Source organism: Carya illinoinensis, chromosome 4, assembly GCF_018687715.1.
Source record: "Carya illinoinensis cultivar Pawnee chromosome 4, C.illinoinensisPawnee_v1, whole genome shotgun sequence".
NCBI lineage: Eukaryota > Viridiplantae > Streptophyta > Magnoliopsida > Fagales > Juglandaceae > Carya > Carya illinoinensis.
In genome coordinates, this window is record NC_056755.1 from 6729751 (window position 1) to 6751355 (window position 21605).

Sequence of the window (21605 nt, forward strand, 5' to 3'; positions counted from 1 at the left end):
TCTCTCTTCCTCTCTCTTCCTCGCTCTTCTCTCCTTCTTCTCTGTTGAAGTAGTTGTTCGTCGGTATGCAGCCCTCTTTTCTCCCTCTTCTCCAATTTACTTTTTTTCTTCAACAACTTTATTAAATCACATCCTGTTTTGCCCATCCAGATCGAATCAGTTGCTCAGCATCGGCTTGCTCCATGACTCATGCCAAAGGTTCTTCCTCCATGAATCTCCCTCTTCTTCGGTAGTATCTGTTTGGGTAAATGTTTTGCTTTATTTTTTATTTTTTATTTTTTTAGGATGAAATGGTATACGAGATATCATCTATTAAATTTTCTATAGTATTTTTTTGGACAACTATTGATATTAAAGATGACAAGAACTAGATCTATATTTAGCACTTTCAAATCTGCCGTTAGCTTGGAATTGTTGAGATTATATGATGATAATTTCTACCATTGGCCGAAAAATTGGTGGCTACTAAAATCTGGAAGTGCTTGGACCTTGTATATTACACATTGACAACAGATGAAGTTTACTAATATAATAATACAATATTTAGAGGAAATATAAGCCTCGTAAAAGGTCCTCATATGGGAAAAGAAAGCTTAGTACAAATCTTGATGTCTTCTGTATTTATTGAGTTAATCAGTGAACCACTAGAAACCTTGTTAACTCTGCTTCAAAATCTTGATCATTTCTAAATTTTATAAATATGTTAGAAGGTTTTATCAGAAAAAAGAAAAGTTTGATCCATTCTATTTGTGTTGGAACTTGCCACCATGAATGATGGCATGCAATCAGAGAGCTATCCGAGCACCTTGAAATGGTTTGTTTGACGTTGTTTTTCAATGTTGTTTGGGGTTTTGACTTACATATATATATATATTATAAAACATTTATAAGAAAATGTTTTTTGAGGTTTTGAATTACTTTCCTTGAATAGTCATGGGTATGAGTTTAACTAGGACTTAGGACAAATTGGTTTGACTGGTTTGAATTTGATCAAGTTTTGTTTTATATAGACTTATCAAAAAACAAGTTTTGTAATAAGTAGTAAGGAAACAAGCAAAAATTGGAGTTTTGGACTTTAAAATAGTTATGGACTTTAAACAAGCAAAGAAAACAAGTAAAATAGTTGAGTTACTTTAAACTTTATAAATGTAAGTTTTATAAGTATTGGTTAATACTTAAAAATGATATTATATCAGCAGTTTATGATACTGATGCTATGGTAGTATAGGTTGTTGGGACTGTGTTAAATTGAGATTGTATAACTTAAAAGACTGGGAATTATATTATAGCCCTAAAATCCTAGATTTTCAACCAAAATCAATCTCTCTCTCTCTCTCTCTCTCTCTCTCTCTCTCTCTCTCTCTTCACACACCCGCATTTATTTCTTTAGAAGTTAAGGACTAGCTGGCCACTTCCACTGGTGATATATGTAGATGATCATCATGAGTTTTCTTTAGTTGATTCTTAAGTATATTTCATCTAGGTTCTACTTTAGTTTTTCAAATTATATCTTGTTTCATGTGTACTTCTTAGATGATTATTTTATCATCAAAACCAATGCACATTCAATATTTCAAATCAAAACCGTCAAATCCTATACTTGGCTATGTAGTTGATCATGTTTTTCCCAAGGACTTTAATCTACAAATCCCATTAGGCAAAGATATCACTACAATCCCTGATAGTTGTTTGATTGAGTTTATTCTTGATGAAGGTGCGCATTCCAATAGCAAAAAATGAAAGCAAGCAATTTATTGCAATACAAAGACATCTACTTCGCCTTCGACACCTTATAGAGGTGTTTAATTTATAAATGTTGGTAGTAAAGATTATTTTGTGAACTGTTGTGGGGTTTTTTGTGGATTGTTAGTTTGTACATGTATGGACTATATTTGGAAATATGCAAATAGAATATTATGGATGTTAATATTATTTCAAAACATAGTAGCTCTTTTTAACTATTTGAGTAATTTTTGAAATGTCTTTGTATTTTTTTTTTTTACAATTTTGTAACATAGCATGGAGAAGGTTATTGTGAAAATGTCAACTATTTTTTACAACATGACATCGGTTGCCCTCTAAATAGGGGTGAAAACCGAACCGACATCATCAAAAGTGGATGAATCTCGACCGAAATCAGCCGTTTAAAGGGGAGAAAACCATCTACATTGGTCTCGGCATCACTCCAGTCGGTTCGTCGGTGTCTTCGGTGGCAATGGAGGATGTTTTCAGGGACGCCGCAGTAGCCGTTGACTTGGTGAGAGACGAAGCCGAGAGCGGCGAGAGGTGCGATTTGAGAGTGAGAGAGAGAGGCCCTCTGCCCTGCCATGGCTTGCGTGCGCCATGAGAGAGAGAGAGAGAGAGAGAGAGAGAGAGAGAGAGAGAGAGAGAGAGAGAGAGAGAGAGAGAGAGAGAGAGAGAGAGAGAGAGAGAGAGAGGACGGGGGCGGCGTCTGAGAATGAAGAAGGAGAGAAGAAGAAGGAATCGAGGAAGAAGAATGACTCGGGGGACCTTAAACCCTATAATGAAACGGCACCGTTTGGCTTAAGCCAAACGGCACTGTTTCATTTAGTTAAAAAAAAAAAAAAATTTCAGATATTAAACGACGTCGTTTCACTTATTTAAGTGAAACAACGTCGTTTAAGTAAGGTATAAATAAAAAAAAATAGGTTATTAAGTCGGCCGGTTCAGCGGTTTGAACCAGGGTCAAACTGCTGCCGAACCGATATTTAGCGGTTTTGAATAAATTATATCGTACGCCGACCGATTCACCGGCGGTTCCGGCTGGTTCCTGACGCGGCAGGTCGATTCCCGTCGGTGGCGGCTGGTGGCGTCGGTTTTTGTACAACCCTACCTCTAAATTCGTATACACCTGCAAAAGAAAAGCATTTAAAATAACCTTGGATATGAACTAGAAAAAAATATCTACATAAGCTTGGATATTCCATGAACTAGAAAGAAAATCAATGTCATAGCTTTGCTTCAGGTTAAATATTGAATTACAAATTACATAAACTCCAAATCTAAATTAGGTACGGCCATGAATATTCCATAAATGATCGATAAGGTCAGCCTGGAGTTGCCTATGAGTGCCTCTATATCTAATTTGATGATGTTGTGCAATGAATTCTATGAATTCAGGTATACTATCACATGAAATTGGCTCATCTGGAGTCTCTTCTATTTGTTCATAAATGAATTGCTCAGTCCTGAGATATAGATGTCGCTCATCTTCAACGATTATATTATGTAAAATAATGCATGCGTACATAATGTCTTTTAGTACTTTAGGACGAAAAAATCTCGCAGGTCTATGCACAATTGCAAATCTACCTTAGAGTATTCTGAATGCACGCTCCACATCTTTCCGAGTAGACTCCTGGCAAGCAATAAAATGTTTTTTCTTATTTTCCTGAGGATATGAAATTGTTTTCACTAATGTTGTCCACAAATGATATATACCATATGTAATATAATATCCCATTATATATTCGTGACTATTGATTGTGTGATTGCACGGAGGAGCACGACATTCGGCCTACGCAACAAAAACATAAGATCGATCAAGTGCATTGATATCGTTATGCAACCCAGGCAAACAAAAAAAAAATGCCATATCTAAAGATCATAAGATGTAACAGCATCCAAAATAATAGTTGATTCATTCACATGACCATAATACATATCTTTCTATGTAGTAAGACAATTCGTCCATTTCCAGTGCATACAATCAATGCTACTCAACAGACATGGGAATCCACGTCTTTGTTCAGCATATAGTAACGTCACTATATCACTGCTGTTTGGAGATCTCAAATACTCATTACCAAAAATCGAGACAATTGCCTTAACAAATTTTTTCTTGCTTTGTTGTACTATACTTTCTCTGATTCTGATGTACTGGTCCATTAGATCTGCGGTGACCCCATATGTTAGCATCCTAATCGTTGCAGTCATCTTTTAAAGGGAATACAATCTAAACCTCCCACTAGCATCTCTATTTTGGGTAAAATAATTATCGTGGAAGACTACTGCGGCATGTATGCATAAAAAAAAGATCATAACTCATTTGAAACCTTCTCCTAAAAAGATGGGTGGATATATTGGTATTTTAGCAAAATAATCATTCCAAAGGCGTTGATAACTTTCGAATGAATCACGTTTGATGAACTTACGACGTTGAGGAGTACGACGAGGTGTAAAAGATGTTCACTCGGATATTATTGCAATTGCTTGCATCATATCCAACTCATGATCAGAATAATCATCATCAAAATTTGAAAATGGATCTATAGCAAATTGAGGGAAGAAAATTAGAGGATTGGAGGAAGGAAGTTTGGCATTTGATGACTAGAGGATGAGTCTATTTATAGAGTTTGATCCTCAACTATTAATCACAACTAAAAAAGTTGGTAAAAGAATAATGGTTGGCAAAAATTAGTTTATTCAAAAAGTGTAAATGGTGATTGGTTGTTATAGAAAGTTGTTGGCATGTTTGTTGGCTTCAACCACAATTCTAAATATAAAAGTGGAGTAAAATAAATGTTAGTATGTTTATATATATGATTGTTGGGTGAATAGTTGGTAAAATATATTTATTGAATAATTAAGTTAATTATAAAAATAGTATATTTATAATAATTTGTAATTAAATAGTTAAATAATAATTTATTTAATAAAGTTATTAATTAATATATGAAATGTATTTATAAAATATAAAAAAATTATTAAAATATATAATATTTTTTTATTATTTATATTTTAAGATAATTAATCCAATATAAATTAATCTATTTAAAAGTTTATTTTAGAATCAAAAGTTAACATTCTAATCAAATTATGTACTTCAATGACTAATGCTATTACTGCCTCAATCAAGAGTAGCGTGTGCCATTCGCATTCTAGCGCGTGAGATGGACATAACCAATCCCAAAATATCTGACAAGTAAAAAAAGCTAAGCGCGCGCCACCTCACCGTTATCTACCCATCTCTCTCTCACTCTCTTTTTTCTCTAGCACATCCATGGCCTCTGTAACTCACTCCTTCTCTCCCATTCACTATCCCACTCGCGTCCGTACGCACAAATCTAGACTCTCCCCCTCCTCTCTCCCCCTTCCCTTCCAATCGAACCCCTTCCCGCCATTGCCACTCGGGTCAATAACCGTACCAGCTAAGACCAGGGGCTCAATCTCTTTCGCTTACGTGTCCGGACCCGCCTCGGACCCCAGCGTAACCGAGTCCGGCCCGAGGGTCGACCCGCAGGATTTTCGTCCCGAGAAGGTTCGGCCGGCGAAGGCCATAAGCTGGGGACTACTCTGGAGTCTCTTGGGTGCACACAAGCTGAGGCTCGCTATTTCGGCTTTGACTCTTCTTGGTTGCACCACGTGTACTCTCTCTATGCCCATATTTACTGGTACGGCAACCACGATTTATCACTTTCACTCTTATTTCAATACCCGTTTGGAGGAAAGGAAAATAGGAGAAACAAAATAAAAGAAATGTGCCAGGATTATGACTCTCTCTCTCTCTCACTCTCTCTCATTATCTGCATTTTCTTAGGACCAACTGAAGGAAAGCAAAACTAATAAGAAATGCTGAAATCTAATGTTTGGGCCTCTGATAGTGGGAGAGTTTGGTAGATTTTGTAGCGCGAAGTGAGTTTTTGAGACGTTTATGTTGTATTTGGTTGGTAACAGAAACTTTGTAAAAATGGAAATCGAGTTTCAGAACAAGACAAGTAATAATTGGTTTATGAAGTTTATGTAAGTGAACAATTTTGGTTCATAGATATTCCAAATTTTCAATTTGTTGGCAACAAAATGTTGCTTTGCAATCAATTTGTTATCAGGGCACTGGTTCTGATATTTATGACTACCGTTTTGGTTGTATTTTCTGTGTGATCAACTTTATGGAGTATAATTTCGAAAGGCAATCATTAATATAAGAGAGTTACACTTCAGTTATGTATCGTTGCTCAGTATCTATGTTAATGATTTTCCTAGGTAGATTCTTCGAAGTACTTATCGGTGCTAGACCTGAGCCATTGTGGAACCTGCTCGGTAAGGTCGGACTTTCGTATGCGCTGGAACCAATTTTAACGGTTATTTTTTTTACAAACCTGAACACTGTATGGGAGAAAGTTATGTCAACGCTAAGAGCTCAGATTTTCAGAAGGGTGTTGATTCAGAAGGTAAAACAAAATTTTATAATTTCGTATTTATCTTTCCCTGAATCCCTAGTGTTTCACAGTCCTATATTTTCCCTTGGGAAAATGGAATGTTATATTTTGTTAAAACAAAACATTGGAAGACTTTGATAATATTAAATTTTTAAGTTTTGTTGTTATAATATTTCAAATGATGCATGTGTGTCAAACTTTATGAAGTTTTGTTTTTTAGTTTTCAATTTCAAGAGTTTTTGCCTTTTGGGCATGCATCTAAATTGTCACCCGGTGATACTGTTAAGATTTGGGTAATTTGTGGTGGTGTTGCCCAAAACATAAAACATTTCATGCGTTGCTGATGTGAATTGGTATTGACATGCATGTCAAACGTATCCATGTTTGAGAGCACATACAAGAGGGTTGCCATGCCATTATGATATTATTCAGACATTTTGATTTATATCACTGTCATTGTCTAATAATCTCTGATTTGTTTAATTGTAAAATTTCTTTTTTGGGGAAAGTATATTTTGCACCCCTTAACTACCACTTTTTTCCCAGTTTGTGCCATAGATTACCACACCTCAAACTGTCACATTTTGGCAATTTTTACCATCGGCAATTAGCTAACTATCAAGATTGTATCACATATCCTATTTTTCATCAATCTAAATGGTCAAATTTAGGTTTTAGTAGTTTGGAGTACAAAGTAAAAAAAAAAAAAAGGTTGTAGTTTAGGAGTACAAAACATATTTTCCCTTTTTTCCTGTTAGGTTGTTTCTTATGTATTTTATTTTGTTTCAAAATTTCTGTATGAAAGATAACACTTAGTGTTCTATTGTTTTGTTGCTCCTTTATCTATGCAGGCGGAGTTTTTTGACCGATACAAGGTATGTTTATAAAATCCTTGTGTAAATGCATGCAAATGTATTGAAACACATGCACACCCATACAGACACATCCTTTCGAGCACTTTCATATGCCAATCTATGATTCATGTAATGCATGTGGAATAAGCTGTCATGAGATTTTTTGTTGTATTTGTTCAACTTGATTTGTAAGCTTGACTGAATTTCACCTCAAAGGGGGAAGTTTGTGAATTAGAATCCAGCTCACTACCTTGTGTGGCAAGTTGTGTATCCTAGGTCCAACTGCTTTTTAAACTTGAAAACTGTATAAAGCTGAAGTCTGTGTCTTGTACTTCATTATTGGAATGATATATTATTGATCAGGTCAATTATAGCATATTGGGGCATTCTTCTTGTACCCTTGCACTTTCTTACTTTGTAATGATCCAGTGCAGATTTCTAATGTTTGGTAGGTAAGCTGGCACTCAATATATTGTCTGTCTCAGATCAATTCTTGTTGGGTGGAAGCAAATATAGAAAATTTGGAAGATTTTAATTTGGTGGCAGGCATGAGATTGTGGAAACAGATTGGTGTATTATGATTCTTAAAATTAAGAATCTTATTACGAAATAAGCCAATTGTCATGGCAAAGGAAAACAACTACAACAATCAGTAGTGGAAAGGATAAATGGTACTGCCTCTCACCAAGTGTGACTTGGAAAAGTTCGCCGATGAGTGGCGCAGTCAATGCTCTCTTCATTGAATCAACGACACCCACAACGGAACCTGAGGTATTGCCGAGTTTTGGGGGAGTTTCTGCTGACCCCAAACTTCAAATGGTGACCATGGTTCCACCACCCATGTCAGAGGGAACTAGTTCCTCTGTACCTTCTCAGGCACCTTGTGGGTTGACACATAGCCAAGGTGGTGACAGCATTAATGGCGCTGTGGAGGAAATGCGAGAAGATGCTGGTGTGGAGGAAGGGATGGGGCTGTCATTGGTGCCTTGTGAGTAGGAATATTTAGGGCTTGGCCTACAGTTTGGAGCAGAATCTGCAGAAGATGTTCCCTTGATATCTCTCCCACCGATTAACAATATAGCCGATTCATCATCAGATTGGGTTTTGGACAAGGTAAATAAGATACAGCAGTGTGTGGGGATTACCTGCAAAGGATTTGAGGACCAATTCACAGCACTACTCACTGCATTAGAGCGGGGGAGAGTTAAAGCATCTTACTTAGGAAATCAACTATGACGCTAAGGGAGGTAGTTCTAGTTGAGCCAAGACTAGAATTGTATATTTTTAGGAGGCTTGTTCGGAGTTTACAAGTATTGAGGAGTCTGTTGGCAAATTTACACTGGCTTGGTGTACAGGCAGAAACTGGTTTGGTGGGATAGGCATTGGTGCACTTGTGGTGGTTTGGGACAGGCACATCTTTGGCCTTGAGCTAGGGTTTTGTTAGGATCATTTTCCTTGTTTCTATTTCTGCACCCCAACTAGGTGTTTTCTCTTGTATACATCCAGTGTACTTGGCTATGGCTATTGGTATTAATAAATTTTTACTTACCAAAAATAAAGAAATGGTACAACCCACGTCCTCTTATCATTGATTTTTGTTTTCATTGTTAGGCATACAGAAAATCTGTTTTATTATCTGGTCAAATTGTTTCTTTTCCTTTCCTTTTTATTCTTTTCTCTATGAAAGTAATTACCCACATCAACATCTTTCTCTCAATTTCTTTTAAAAAATTCCTGCCAATTGTTTCGGCCAATATGCAGTTTCTATTTTACTGGATTAACTTGGTTTTGCTCCTTACAGGTTGGTGAACTTACCGGTTTGCTAACATCTGATTTGGGTTCTCTTAAAGATGTTGTGAGTGAGAACATTTCAAGGGACCGTGGATTCAGGGCACTTTCTGAGGCAAGCAACTCTACACCATGCACAAGTGAGCTTTGTGTTGTCTACATTTGAGCCAGTGCATAATACTTATGATTAAAAAGTAACATAGATTTCCATATTTTTTGATTTAATGCTACTAAAATTTTATTGTTGTTTGACTGCAATGATGGGGCCGATTACCTTTCTATTATATACAATTTGCCATTGTGTTTCAGTTTTCCATTTATTACCCATCTTCAGTAACATGTCTCTTTATTTTCATTACTCTTGCAGGTCACTGGAACATTATTGATACTATTTGCCTTGTCCCCTCAACTTGCACCTATTCTGGGCTTGCTAATACTTGCTGTGTCTGTTTTAGTTGGTAAATATTTTCTTTTATGTTTTTAGCTTGTACTATGTTGTATGTTAGAAGCTATGTTTATCCTTACTTACCGATAAGCATGACAGCCTTCCCCCCACAGGTGCCAGGGAAAAAAAATCTCTTTAGAAGAAGTCCTTCAGTATTAGAATGATTTTCATAAACATGTTCAGTAACTACTGGCTTGGCTTAAGAATTCTTTCTACATCATTTTGATGCTCTTTTTTGCTATGATAATGACATATTGCCATTGGAAATTTCATAAGCTTGTCTTTTATTCATATTTTTGTCAGTGGCTGCTCGTGCTTCCCTCTTTTCCCTTCTCCTCCCCTTGTGGATGTGGTTACCTTCTTCTCATTATGTTCTAATTTGGAAATGGTTATCATTGCTTTTTTGTGTTTCCTTTCCTTTAGCTGATTATTTTTGGTTTTATCAAGCTGTGTACAAGAGATCAACTGTGCCTGTTTTTAAAGCTCATGGGTTGGCCCAGGCATCCATATCTGATTGTGTGACAGAAACATTTTCTGCCATTCGTACTGTAAGCTCTTAAAATTCTCTGCCAAATTTCTTTCTCTCGCTCCTGCAGATGAATTGTGATGAAAAATGCTACAGGTCAGATCCTTTGGTGGTGAAAAGCATCAAATGTCAATGTTTGGTAGCCGGGTAAGGTCATATAAACACTAGTAGCTGTTGTCACGGAGACATGAAAGCTTCTTCATTGTGCTTAGCATTAATTTTATCGACCTTGGCAGGTTCTTTCTTATCAGGCTAGTGGCATAAAGCTTGGGGTTTTTAAATCCGTAAATGAATCTTTGACAAGAATTGCCGTTTACATTTCTCTAATGGCCTTATATTTTCTTGGAGGAAGCAAAGTGAAAGCGGTAAGCACTCCTAACTCACGACAACTTTTGCCTTAGCACTTTAAATGGATACTACAATTTTCCCTTGTGTTATTTACAATATCTCCTTTTGAATATGGTAACTATATTTTGTCAAAACTTAGTATCTCACAGTTTTTTATGGAATAGTTTTCTGCCTTGAATGCTTTTCCAAAAAGAACTCCAATTAAAGAGAGATGTATTTCAATCTCCTGAAATATGTCTACCTTATTTTATGTTTCTCCCTTTCTAAAGGGCAGAGAATTATGGATTTTGTATTTGAGGAGCTCTCATGGTCCTGTTGTTTTGTGGCTTCCCTTCGTGGTAGTTTCGGTGTTCCTGGCCATTTTGAATCTTTGATGTTTGCTTACTCTGTATACATTAAATTAGATAGTATCACATATGAAAATAGGAATTTCCTTTTCAATTATGCTATGCAAATGGATGCCTTCTTACGTATAAAAAAAGCTAATGGATGCCTTTTTTTCTTTTTTTTCAAATTTTCAAAACAATCGCGCCATACTGATTCACTAACTACAAACATTTTTGCTTTGCAGTAATTCTGATTAAAGCTTTACCACATACTTTTAATCCATATTCAATCTTGCATCGTTTTCATTTTTATATCAATTCCTGATTCTATCAGTACTAAAGCCAAGGTTTTTTTTTTCCTTTTAATCATTCACATTTTCTGCTTACAGGGTGAACTTTCTGTCGGAACTGTGGCTTCTTTTATTGGATACACATTCACGTTAACATTCGCAGTGAGTTCTTTGGTGCTTCTTGCATGCTCATGATATTCTCCTCCCCTTGGTCCTGTCTTATAGATGTGTCTTTCAGGTTCAAGGGCTGGTGAACACATTTAGCGATCTTCGTGGAACTTTCGCTGCTGTTGAGAGAATTAACTCTGTTCTGTCTGAGGTTGAAATTGATGAGGCCCTTGCATATGGTTTAGAAAGAGAAATGCAGCATAAAGAAGTGCAAGATGACAGTTATAAATTATTCCTCATAAACGGTTATGATGAGAAAATCCTCTCTAAGAATATGCATTATATGTCAGCCCTGAAATCATCTAGCAAAGTGTCTAGCTTAGCTTGGTCTGGTGATGTTGGTCTTGAAGGTATGGATCATGCAGTTTTATTCATTTTGTTGAGGTGTATTGACTATCTGATTTGCCTTATCTTCTGTTTTTTTATTGCAATTGTGTCATTGAGTTTTTTGATTGACACCGAGTGTCTGGGAACAACGTCCCAACTAATCCTGGGGGTGCACAGGCCCTTAACAAGGAGTTTTCCGCAAGTGCATGTCGGGTAATTCAAGGGAAAAATCTCTGAGTCTGATGGCCATAGAGATTGTTTTCACCCAATGGGATTTGAACCTCATGGCATTTTATACCCCCCATATCCACATATTATCCTTTTAACAACTGCTAGTCTATTCTATGAGATGATATGCCTGGTTTCCACTTGTTATAGAGTTCTAACTATAAGATCCTGATCGTTAGTCCTTAAAAATAAAAGATCCTGACCAGTAGTGTTTAGAGAAAATTGACCTTGGGAATAGAATTTTTACGTGCTATGTCATATCATTTTGTGATTCTCTGGTCTCTCCTTAAATCTCACTTTTTCCCCTCATTTTGTCAAGATTGTGTTTTCCATAAATCCCTTGTTAGCTGGCTATATTATGGGACAGTATTTACTTGTCAAAATAATTATTATGGGATGGTATTCTAAATCTTGCTATTTGCATACAATAAATTTATATACAGTTAGTTCCAGTGGGAATATGAATGCCCTCCTTTTGATCTCCAGATGTCCACTTCTCTTATCCTTTGAGACCCGATGTGGAAATACTGAGTGGTCTACGTTTAACTCTAAAATGTGGAACCATAACAGCTCTTGTGGGCCCAAGTGGTGCGGGCAAAAGTACAGTAGTACAGCTATTGGCACGTTTCTATGAGGTGTTTTTAATATACTTTGTTTCGTTTAACTCTCTGTTTGTTAAATGGAAACATTTGCTTGTCATGGATTGTGAAGAATCATGTGCATTGTGTACTGTTTGCAGCCAACCAAAGGTCGTATAACAGTTGCTGGAGAAGATGTTCGAACATTTGACAAGAGTGAGTGGGCACGGGTTGTTTCCATAGTGAATCAGGTCTCTTCTTGGGTCTCCACACATCTGCTAAAAGCATCACACACAAATGTGACGTACTTTTGAAGTCAATTCTCATTGCTTCTCAGCATAGGCATGTTTTTATTTCTCAGTAAATTTGTGATATAGCTTGACCGTAGTTACTATGGGTTACATCTTGGTCTAGGTCTAAACCAAGTTGTTGGTACTCAGCTTACCTTGGATTAGTTTTGGGTTGCCAATATGGGATCCTAATAGCAGACCATGTTCTATGCTGTTTGCAAGTATTTGGATTAATTATAACTATCTATAAGCTGATATGTATGCGAGCCAGTTTTTATTTACTAACAAGCTGGAGGTAAAATGTTAAAATTGGGACAGGCTGGGTTTAGGATTGAGGAATATTGAGTTTGATAAGGTTAGTCTCGACCCTTTCCTTTTGATTTGCACTGATTGAGTTGGATTTTGGATGTTTGGTTTTGTTTGTGCTTTTAACGTCAAAGCAACCAACCTGCAACCAAATTTCATAGACGCTGAGAAGCACTAAGAAAAGTGATTATTTCGCACTGTATTGTTGCCTCTATCCAAAGTTCATAAGATGATGCAGGAACCGGTTCTTTTTTCGGTATCTGTTGGAGAAAATATTGCATATGGGCTTCCAGACGAAGATGTATCCAAAGATGATGTGATAAAGGCAGCCAAAGCAGCAAATGCTCATGAATTCATAATTTCACTGCCGCAGGTTAATTGTCTTCTTAGTACTCAAATGTTCTAACCCCGCTAGTTTGTTGTTTCTGAATGTTTATTTACTCAAAAAGGGTTATGACACACTTGTTGGTGAGCGTGGAGGACTACTTAGTGGAGGCCAGAGGCAGGTATGGTTCTGTAGTGTAGAGAGAGAGAGAGAGAGAGAGAGAGAGAGAGAGGCGTTTGACTCTTTATGTTCTGATCTGCAGAGAGTTGCTATTGCTAGAGCTCTGCTTAAGAATGCCCCCATTCTAATACTTGATGAGGTAATGATTTTTTATTCTCTCTCTGTGTCTGTATTTCTTCTACGAGTTTTGGTCACCATAACAAATGACACTTCCCAGTTCCCACCCCTTCCTCATGTTAGAATGCATAATATTTATGATATCTTTCAATGCAGGCTACCAGTGCGTTGGATGCAAAAAGTGAGCGCTTGGTCCAGGATGCATTGAACCATCTGATGAAGGACAGGACAACATTGGTGATTGCTCACCGATTAAGCACAGTTCAGAATGCCCATCAAATCGCGCTTTGTTCTGACGGGAGGGTCGCTGAACTCGGGACACACTTTGAATTATTGGCTAGAAAGGGTCAATATGCTTCATTGGTCAGCACTCAAAGGCTGGCATTTGAGTGACATTAAAATTGCAAGAGTTTGGAACAAACGCCAAGTTGGCATGCGAATGAGGTGCGGCATTGGAGAGTATTGCCTCACCCACATTTACTTCCCTTTTAAATCATTTTCTTTCATACCATTCAGTAAAGTATACGAAGCCAAGAAGTTGCCAGAGATTATAGTCGAGCTGGCGACTCCAAAACAGCTGGAAAACCTTTGTAAATTTACTGATATAAGTTGATATAACATAACACCTTTCGATCAACTGAATTAGTCAAGCTAAAACCGTTCAAAATTTAAAAAAAAAAAATCCACATCCGAAAGAAGAATCAGAACTAAATCCATGTATATTTTCTAAATCCATTCCGATTATGGAAACTAAGAAGATTATCAATGCTCCATCTCTTATTTAGTATGCCTTTGGCAATGGTAAAATCTGTGGTTTTGAAATCTTAAGAAGAATTAGAAAGGGAGATTACAGCATTAAGACAAGCAAGGCATTCAGTAGGAAGTCCAAGGAAGGTGTTCATTAGGAAATCATCAATGGGTTGAACAGTAGCCACCCCAACTAATCTGCAATTCTCTTCTTTATCCAATCTCTTTCCTCTTCCACTTCTTATGGTTCCGTTTGACTCCTCAGATGTCAAAACGGTCTTCACCAGTAGTGGAGGAGCTCTATAGATGCTGCCAACAGAAAACCAGAACTTGGCCATGAATTCAAGATCAACCTGCACGAACAAATTAGAAATCAAATCCAATCCAAGAGAAGATAACTCATGATAATGCTAGAGCAATCTTCCACTTCCAGAGAGCAATTAGAAATCTTATTCACACTCAGGTCTGACACTTTTTCGTTGCACTACAAAGACATGGATTCCTACTTTTTTCTACTGACTTTCTCATCTTAAAGCTATTTGGTGCCGATAACATCGAACAGGAAGGCATCTCAAAACTATTTGGCTACAAAAAGATGTTGAAATAGTAAGAGTGGCATAACTCATTTTAATTTACCTTGCCAGATTCTGGATAAATGCTCCCTTGAAAGAGTTCTGGGACAATATCAATCCTCAGAAATGGTGGTAATGGTAATCCCAAGAACCTAGTCGTTGCACCTGTCACTGGCGGTATATACAGTGTTTTGATGTCAAACGAAACCGAAATTTCATCATTCAAAGGATCACTATCTGGGACCTTTGAACCAGACCCAGTCCCTATTCCACCTTCAGCATCGTATTCAAAATCAGGATATCTTGAAATGCCAAGCTTGCATGCTCCAAGAGTCTTGAACTTAACACCATAGGCATTACTTTTCAGGACTTGGGTTTTGGTGGCTGCAGTGGTGGAAACAACTTCTCTTTGTTCTTGGCTGTTAGAAGAGGCAGACAAGGTGATAGTTTTTGATCCAACCTTTGCTTTTATTGAACTAAATCTGCAAACGACTGGAGGGTTTGAGGAGTTTATTATTTTACACGCCATTTGGTGCGAGCCTTCTGAATTCAATGACGTAAAAGAAGATGAACTGGGATCCTGGAGTTCTTGTGATAAGGAAGTCCGCGTGGAATAACCCAGCACAAGTCTTTTTTCTTTTTCTTTTCGTCACGGAATTGGCTACGTAACAAAACAAAAATATGCGGCTGGCTTGTGGCATTGAATTACAGCCTCATCTTTTTATGCTGTGAAGTCTTACCATGGTTACCCACCATTGCATCATAATTTGCGTGCCATAAATGCCTGAAGATGGAGACATTGGAAAATCGAAAAATCCATCGTAGTACAGACATAATATTATGAACTTAAAATAATGTACAAAATAATATAATATCTTAAAATAATCAAATGTGAATCTCAAAATTTGATAACGTTAGAAATACTAGATCAAAATATACAGTGTAAGTGATATTACATCGTTGGAAATATATTGATAGAGTGAACTGCGTGGTAAAACTAGAACAATACTCACAAGTTTCACAACCTATAAGCCGAAACTAAAAAGAACCATATCTTAAAAGTGAGACTGGTATTTTCGTATTGCATTTAACATAAAGATGAGGTGTTATTATAAAGTCACTTCTATGTAACATACAGTTAGACATTTAAGAGCGTCCTCATCCGGTTCCCCAAAGTACCATATTTTCCATAATTTGAGATTTATTTTGGGGTTTTGATCAAAATGCTCCCCACATCTGGATCTCTATTTTAGGAAAAAGGTTTAGGGACTAAACAGTAAGTCTCTATATTTGGGGATTCACTATTCACTTTCTAAATCATTTTTATCAATATTTTATTCTAATATATCAAATAAATAATTTTTCAATCATCTACACTTTCTCTCATTTTCATATTTATTATAGTTTTAAATAATAATTTTAAAAATAATTTAATTAATTACGAAAATATAAAAAAAATTAATTTTAAAAATATTCTCATATTCACAAAAAAATAATTAAATTTTTTTTTTTAAAACATTCATTAGAGTAATAGTTCAAAAAATAAGAAAAAATATTGAGTAGTTAAATTTGTAAATAGAAGTGAAAGAAAAAATAATTAAAAAGAATAGAAAAATATTATTTAATAGAATAGAGATAAGGATGGGAAATGAAATATAGGAAGTTTTTGAAAGATGAATAAAATTTAAAAAAAAATTTAAAGAAATATGATTTTGAATTAAATTATAAAGATAGAGATAAAAAATGGAATGAAGATCTTCTAAGCCCAATAAGTGACCATTATGTCATTTTACTGGATAAGGCAAAACTCCTGACATTATGTCAGGGCATGCGAAGGGGGAAGGCTTGCCCGGCGCCCCCTTTTTATTACAGATAAAAAATTTACAAACTATTTTACGCATCTTTTCCAACAAAACTTGGCAACACAGCGTCCACTCCCGACCTCGGCATCACAAATGTTAGATGTAATTATGGGTTTTTGATCATTCGGGATTAGTGGTGGGATTTTGGAGAGAACTAAATGAATGTGTCCCCCCACTAGCCGTTCTACACTCATTGTGGCATGCCAACAAAGCTGGTCCATTTGCAGGCTCTATATTTCTTTCTGAATTCTGTAAAGTCATTTTATATTAAAAAAAATGATATAATTAAGCATATTAATAGAATACATACTGAATAAAGAGTAAGTAAAAATTACTGTTGTTTCTTTATCGTTTCCAGTGAAGATGTTCAAAGCGTTTCTTCTCAAGAAAAATATATTTGTTAGCACACTTGTTAACATAGCAAGCACATCAGTAATATAATGTGGATATAATTAACTTAAAAAATAAATTTATCTTTTAAATCAAATTATACCACGTAGATGGTGTGTGGTGTAAATGAATTAAAATAGAATTAGTCTTTAAGGAATAAAAGAAATGGAAATTAAACAATAAATAAGGATAACAGCATAATTCTGGGAAAATATGTAGTTGCAAAGTACTAAAATATGAAGCTTGGAAAAATTCATATCGCAGAGAACCAACTTTATACACAAGGAAAGAGTCCATTTGCCACAACTTGTTACACTAACCTACTGGTGAGAAGAAAAACCTAATACTAACTCTTAGAATCAAAAGACACCATCCAAACCACCACTCCTAGAAACAAAACTCACTCGAGAAGTAACACAAGATTTCAGTAACAAGAGCACAAACACAATATCACACACCAATACGAGACTTCTCTTGGGTATGCCATTTCCTTCGCAATCTTAATACCTCATCAAAGCAATTAGTTCGATGCAGTCAGCCAGTCCATATTTTCAACATACGAGAGAAGATCTAAGGGACGTAGGAAGATGTGTGCATGATGACCAACGGATGACTGATTCAGTCACCATGAGATCAAGTTGCTCGTGGTCACCAAGTCCAATTGTATGGTTCCTCTTGCTATGGGTGCATAAGGTTCTAGACTCGATCTTTCCTCCTGCCCTTTTAACTTCAGGTTCCTTGTGTTCCATTCCGTTTGCCTCGTGCCTCAAGCAACGAGTAGAATCTGGTAACAAGAGCAGCTTGCCCAGGCTTCCCTCTGCATATTATCGCAAAAAAAGAATTATAGATGCAAGTGTTATGAGATGTTAGTTATCAACGGCAAGAAGATTTGAAACTCAAGTACCTTCTTGGAATGGATCCACTCTGGACATGCTGGCCGAAAACTCCAATGCACAACTCCCTTGTTCAATTGCAGAACCAGGGCTGAAGAATGCAAAACTTGGCATTGAGGGAACAGGGGAAGAGAATTCCAGCGTATTAGAATCACCATTGCTGCAGAAGGAAAACCCACCAGCTGCAGGGCAAGGTGTTGATGGTTCCGCTAGGAAAGAAGAAAAAGATGATCTGCATGTGAATGTAGGTGATTCAACCTCACATGCAATAGGTGATCCAGTGCCAAAGCTGACGTCCTGATTCCTGGACATAAATGAGGGAGAGAACGAGCCACCAGCTACACCCCTCTCTCCACAATTTTGGTTTTCCCACCCATTTACTTCTTTAGGTCCATTGTCCTTCATCCAGGGATGCTCTATAAAAGAAGAGTAATGTAGGTTATATTTCTAGCAGAGAGAGAGAGAGAAACAGCAAGGCCTCATCCATATCTTGAGATGTATGATGTTAAGCAAAAGGTCATTTAGCATTGATCAATACTTCAAAAAATATCCTCCAAAACAAATTGTACTGCCTTAAGGAGAAACGAAATATTTCAACAATGGATGGCCAAATCATCTATATTGTGTAACACAACAATCTTGGGATGTCCTAATGATGCATACATGTCTAGGTCTGTCTACGTCATTTGAGAATAATGACACGACTAACTAAACCTTATAAAATATCAAGGTATCATCTCCTTCATCACTGGTATATAACCAAAATCCAAACTAGGGTGCATGAGTTGAATGCTAAAGAAAGTAATAAGTACATAATGCCACTACCAGTAGACACAGTGAATTGTCAAGCGTCCAACCTACCTAAGACCTGTTGAGCAGTAAGCCTTTGAGAAGGATCAGTACAAAGCATTGCACCAATAAGATTCTTGGCAGATTCTGATATGTGATTCCAGGGTTCAGGTGGGAACCTCAGATCAGCTGCCCTAACAGCATTGAATATATGGGACTTCGTCTTTCCCCAAAATGGTGGCATTGCACTAAGAAGAATGTAAAGGATAACACCTGCACTCCAAACGTCGGCAGCCTGGTTGTAGCCCCCGGCAAGGACCTCTGGAGCTATATAAAACGGACTCCCAACTAGCCCATGCAAGCTCTGCCCTGTTAAATGGACCCAAATGCTTAAAATATTGCAGAACTTTAACTTTCTCGAGGAAGTACTAATAAATACAAAACAAGAGCCAATAATCTATAAAGAAAACCAAGAATTGTGTGTATACCAGGCTTGATGTAGGTTGCAAGACCAAAATCTGCCAATTTAATTGGAGATGAGGCAGCCTTTGTGGCCAGGAGGATATTCTCAGGCTTCAAATCTCTATGAACCACCCCATTTTCATGACAATACAAAACCACTTGCATCAGATGCCTGAAGCGAACCCTTGCCTCATATTCGGAGAATCGCCCATGCTTTTCTAGCAGGTGAAATAGCTCCCCTCCAGCACAAAGTTCCATCACCAAATGAACATGGTCTTCCTCCTCATACACTGCCTTGAGATCCACAACATTTGGGTGCCCAGATAGCTTGGTCATAATTTCAATCTCAAGCTTCACACTTCGTACATCATCCAACGTAAACAATCTCTCTTTAGCAATCGATTTGCACGCTAATACCTCTCCGGTTAACTTATCAGAGCATACTCTGATGACACCAAACTGCCCCCAACCCAATTGCTCTCCAAGAATGTACCGATCTTTCAAATTTGAGGTCTGATTTGCGTCCAAAATGGTTTCAGTCAAGCTCTCAACTTTATAACAATTGCAGGGCTGTGTGAGTGTGCCGTTGCCGTTGTTGCTCTTGGCAACAGCCATAACAATTCCTTGCCGCCTCCCACCAAACAGCCCAATATAACAATTCCGTACACTCTTCAGAACCTCGACTAAAACTCAAGTAAAAAGTTGGGAGTATTTTCTCCTCCTCTTTTCCTAGATTTCCATTCAACAGAACCAATTTCAAAGTCAAAATCTTTTGATTTTTATTTTTTATTGATAGGTAATTTCAAAGTCAAAATCTTATAGCGCATCAATAGCCAGTCGTTGAGTGCAGCATCGACGTTTACCTTGAAGAATATGAAACCAACCTTAAAAACAACAGAAGCTTGAGCCCTTTCCTTTCAATCCCTACTGGATCACCCGGATCTGCAACGCGTTTGAAAAGCGACGAAACTCAGACTCACACCATCTATTTCTTAAGATTAAATTGCAATTATTATGCAATTATTACTAATAACAGACCAGTAATAACCCAATTAGACAATTTCTCGAGATGATCATTGAATTCGTCAGAAATATTTGTCAAGCTTCGAAACGAGCTCATAATAGAATTTAAGTCAAATCCCAGCACAAAGGTTTTTTTTTTTTTGGTGATAAGTCTACGCCTTTTCCAATTTTGTGCCATAGCAACAAGAAATGAAAAAAATAAAAAGAAACCCAAATTTGGTTTGAAGCTCCCAAACTGTCTGCTTCTAACCTATCAAAAAAACCCAAAATCACCTCCAAATGACAAAGGCACTAATGACCACCAGGTAGGAAATCCTAAACCCAAAATAGCAACAAAACTCAACACAAAGCCATCAAAGTTAACCTGAAAACAAATCAACCCAGATCCAAAATTTTCCCCTCGACCATATAGCCAAGTACGAAACAAAACCCACTTCTAAAATTCAGACAAAAGGACGCACAGGGTAGAGAGAAAGACCTGGTTAGGGGGAGAGAGGAGGAAGAAGAAGAAAAAGACCACGCAAGAAGGAGTCCGTTGGAGCAGTGGGTTTGAGTTCAGGTGCCTCCCCCGAGACAGAACTCCCCTCCAGTGGGTGGGTCTCCTATGTGAGAGCTTTTTCTCGCCCCCAATACCCAGAAGACTAGTTTTTTGTTCGGTTCCTGTGTTTTTGAAAAATGGAAGTGTAATAAAACGGGGGGTTCCTCGGACATCAAGTCCGACTCTCATTCGTTCAATTACTTAGCACTAATCAACCAAGCGCCTATCCTATCATTCCCTTTGTCTCAACCCTTGCGTCCCATGCTCTCCTCTCTCTTTTTTTTTTTGGCTGATTTATTTGGATCATTACATTTTATAATTTTGTGTCAAATAATCTAAAATATATAAACAGGGAGTATAAATAAAAATTTACAATGTCAAACATTATATTTGAATACCATCAAATTTATTTATGTTTCTCTCTTTTTGAATGGTAAAAAGGAGCATGTTGCTTAATTATAATTAAAAAATATTCTAGTAATAAAGAGATTACATAAAACTAAATTTATAAATTGATGTGATTTGATATAGTACATTAGATTATAAAATTATTTTTATTATAAAATAAATTTAACAGATTTTATGAATTTACATAAATTTGTAAGTTTATTTTATATAATCTTTTTATGCATATAGCAATTATCATTATAATTATGCCGCAATAATTTTTGTTCAATTCATATAATAATTAGGTTTTAGAATAGTGATTTGCACATATATCAAATAAATAAGTCCTATATAATTTTTTTATACTCTATTATGAAAAATGCAAAAAAAAAAAAAAATTATTAGCGAGATCTTTTTTTTTTTTTTAATTACTTAAGCTTGCACAATACTTATTTATTTAATATTTGTAGGTGGCATTACTTGATGCATTTTTTAGCCAAATTTCTCAAAGACGAATTGTTGGTTGAGCTGGAACTGGTGACTTGGTAATATGGGTCGACAGAGGCCAGAGGGTGAAAGACATTCGAGAATAACAAATGCTGTGTACCTATGCATAATCGACAAATATTAAGGTTGTTATACCTGTTGGGACGTCATCCACTATGAA

The 21605-nt window shown here is 36.7% G+C and overlaps 3 protein-coding genes across 7 annotated transcripts; 1 reads left to right on the top strand and 2 right to left on the bottom strand.

Annotated features, from left to right (window-relative positions):
* The first annotated feature begins 4973 nt into the window (after positions 1-4973).
* LOC122307133 (ABC transporter B family member 28) lies at positions 4974-13912 on the top strand. 2 transcript variants are annotated; one of them, XM_043119794.1, is made up of 16 exons: positions 4974-5414; positions 6004-6191; positions 7031-7054; positions 8835-8936; positions 9189-9279; positions 9714-9814; positions 9889-9939; positions 10029-10157; positions 10856-10918; positions 10995-11274; positions 11966-12114; positions 12219-12308; positions 12892-13026; positions 13103-13159; positions 13241-13297; positions 13432-13912. In XM_043119794.1, exons 1-16 carry the CDS (start codon positions 5024-5026, stop codon positions 13666-13668), a joined length of 2145 nt encoding a protein of 714 aa, XP_042975728.1. In that variant the 5' UTR covers positions 4974-5023; the 3' UTR covers positions 13669-13912. The 2 variants fall into 2 exon arrangements, with proteins under 2 accessions (XP_042975728.1, XP_042975729.1); XM_043119795.1 differs by having other exon boundaries at positions 5275-5414; positions 6008-6191.
* Positions 13913-13973: 61 nt separating this feature from the next.
* LOC122307134 lies at positions 13974-15268 on the bottom strand. Its single transcript, XM_043119796.1, has 2 exons — positions 14659-15268; positions 13974-14375 (listed from the first exon to the last, which is right to left on the bottom strand). Exons 1-2 carry the CDS (start codon positions 15121-15123, stop codon positions 14100-14102), a joined length of 741 nt encoding a protein of 246 aa, XP_042975730.1. The 5' UTR covers positions 15124-15268; the 3' UTR covers positions 13974-14099.
* A 1794-nt stretch (positions 15269-17062) lies between these two features.
* On the bottom strand, positions 17063-20746 carry LOC122307393 (calcium-dependent protein kinase 26). Of its 4 annotated transcripts, none has more exons than XM_043120267.1 (6): positions 20492-20746; positions 19875-19932; positions 19017-19719; positions 18601-18897; positions 17751-18155; positions 17063-17663 (listed from the first exon to the last, which is right to left on the bottom strand). In XM_043120267.1, exons 3-6 carry the CDS (start codon positions 19603-19605, stop codon positions 17398-17400), a joined length of 1557 nt encoding a protein of 518 aa, XP_042976201.1. In that variant the 5' UTR covers positions 19606-19719; positions 19875-19932; positions 20492-20746; the 3' UTR covers positions 17063-17397. The 4 variants fall into 4 exon arrangements, with proteins under 4 accessions (XP_042976201.1, XP_042976200.1, XP_042976199.1 ...); XM_043120266.1 differs by having other exon boundaries at positions 19854-19932; XM_043120265.1 differs by having other exon boundaries at positions 19811-19932.
* Positions 20747-21605: the final 859 nt, after the last annotated feature.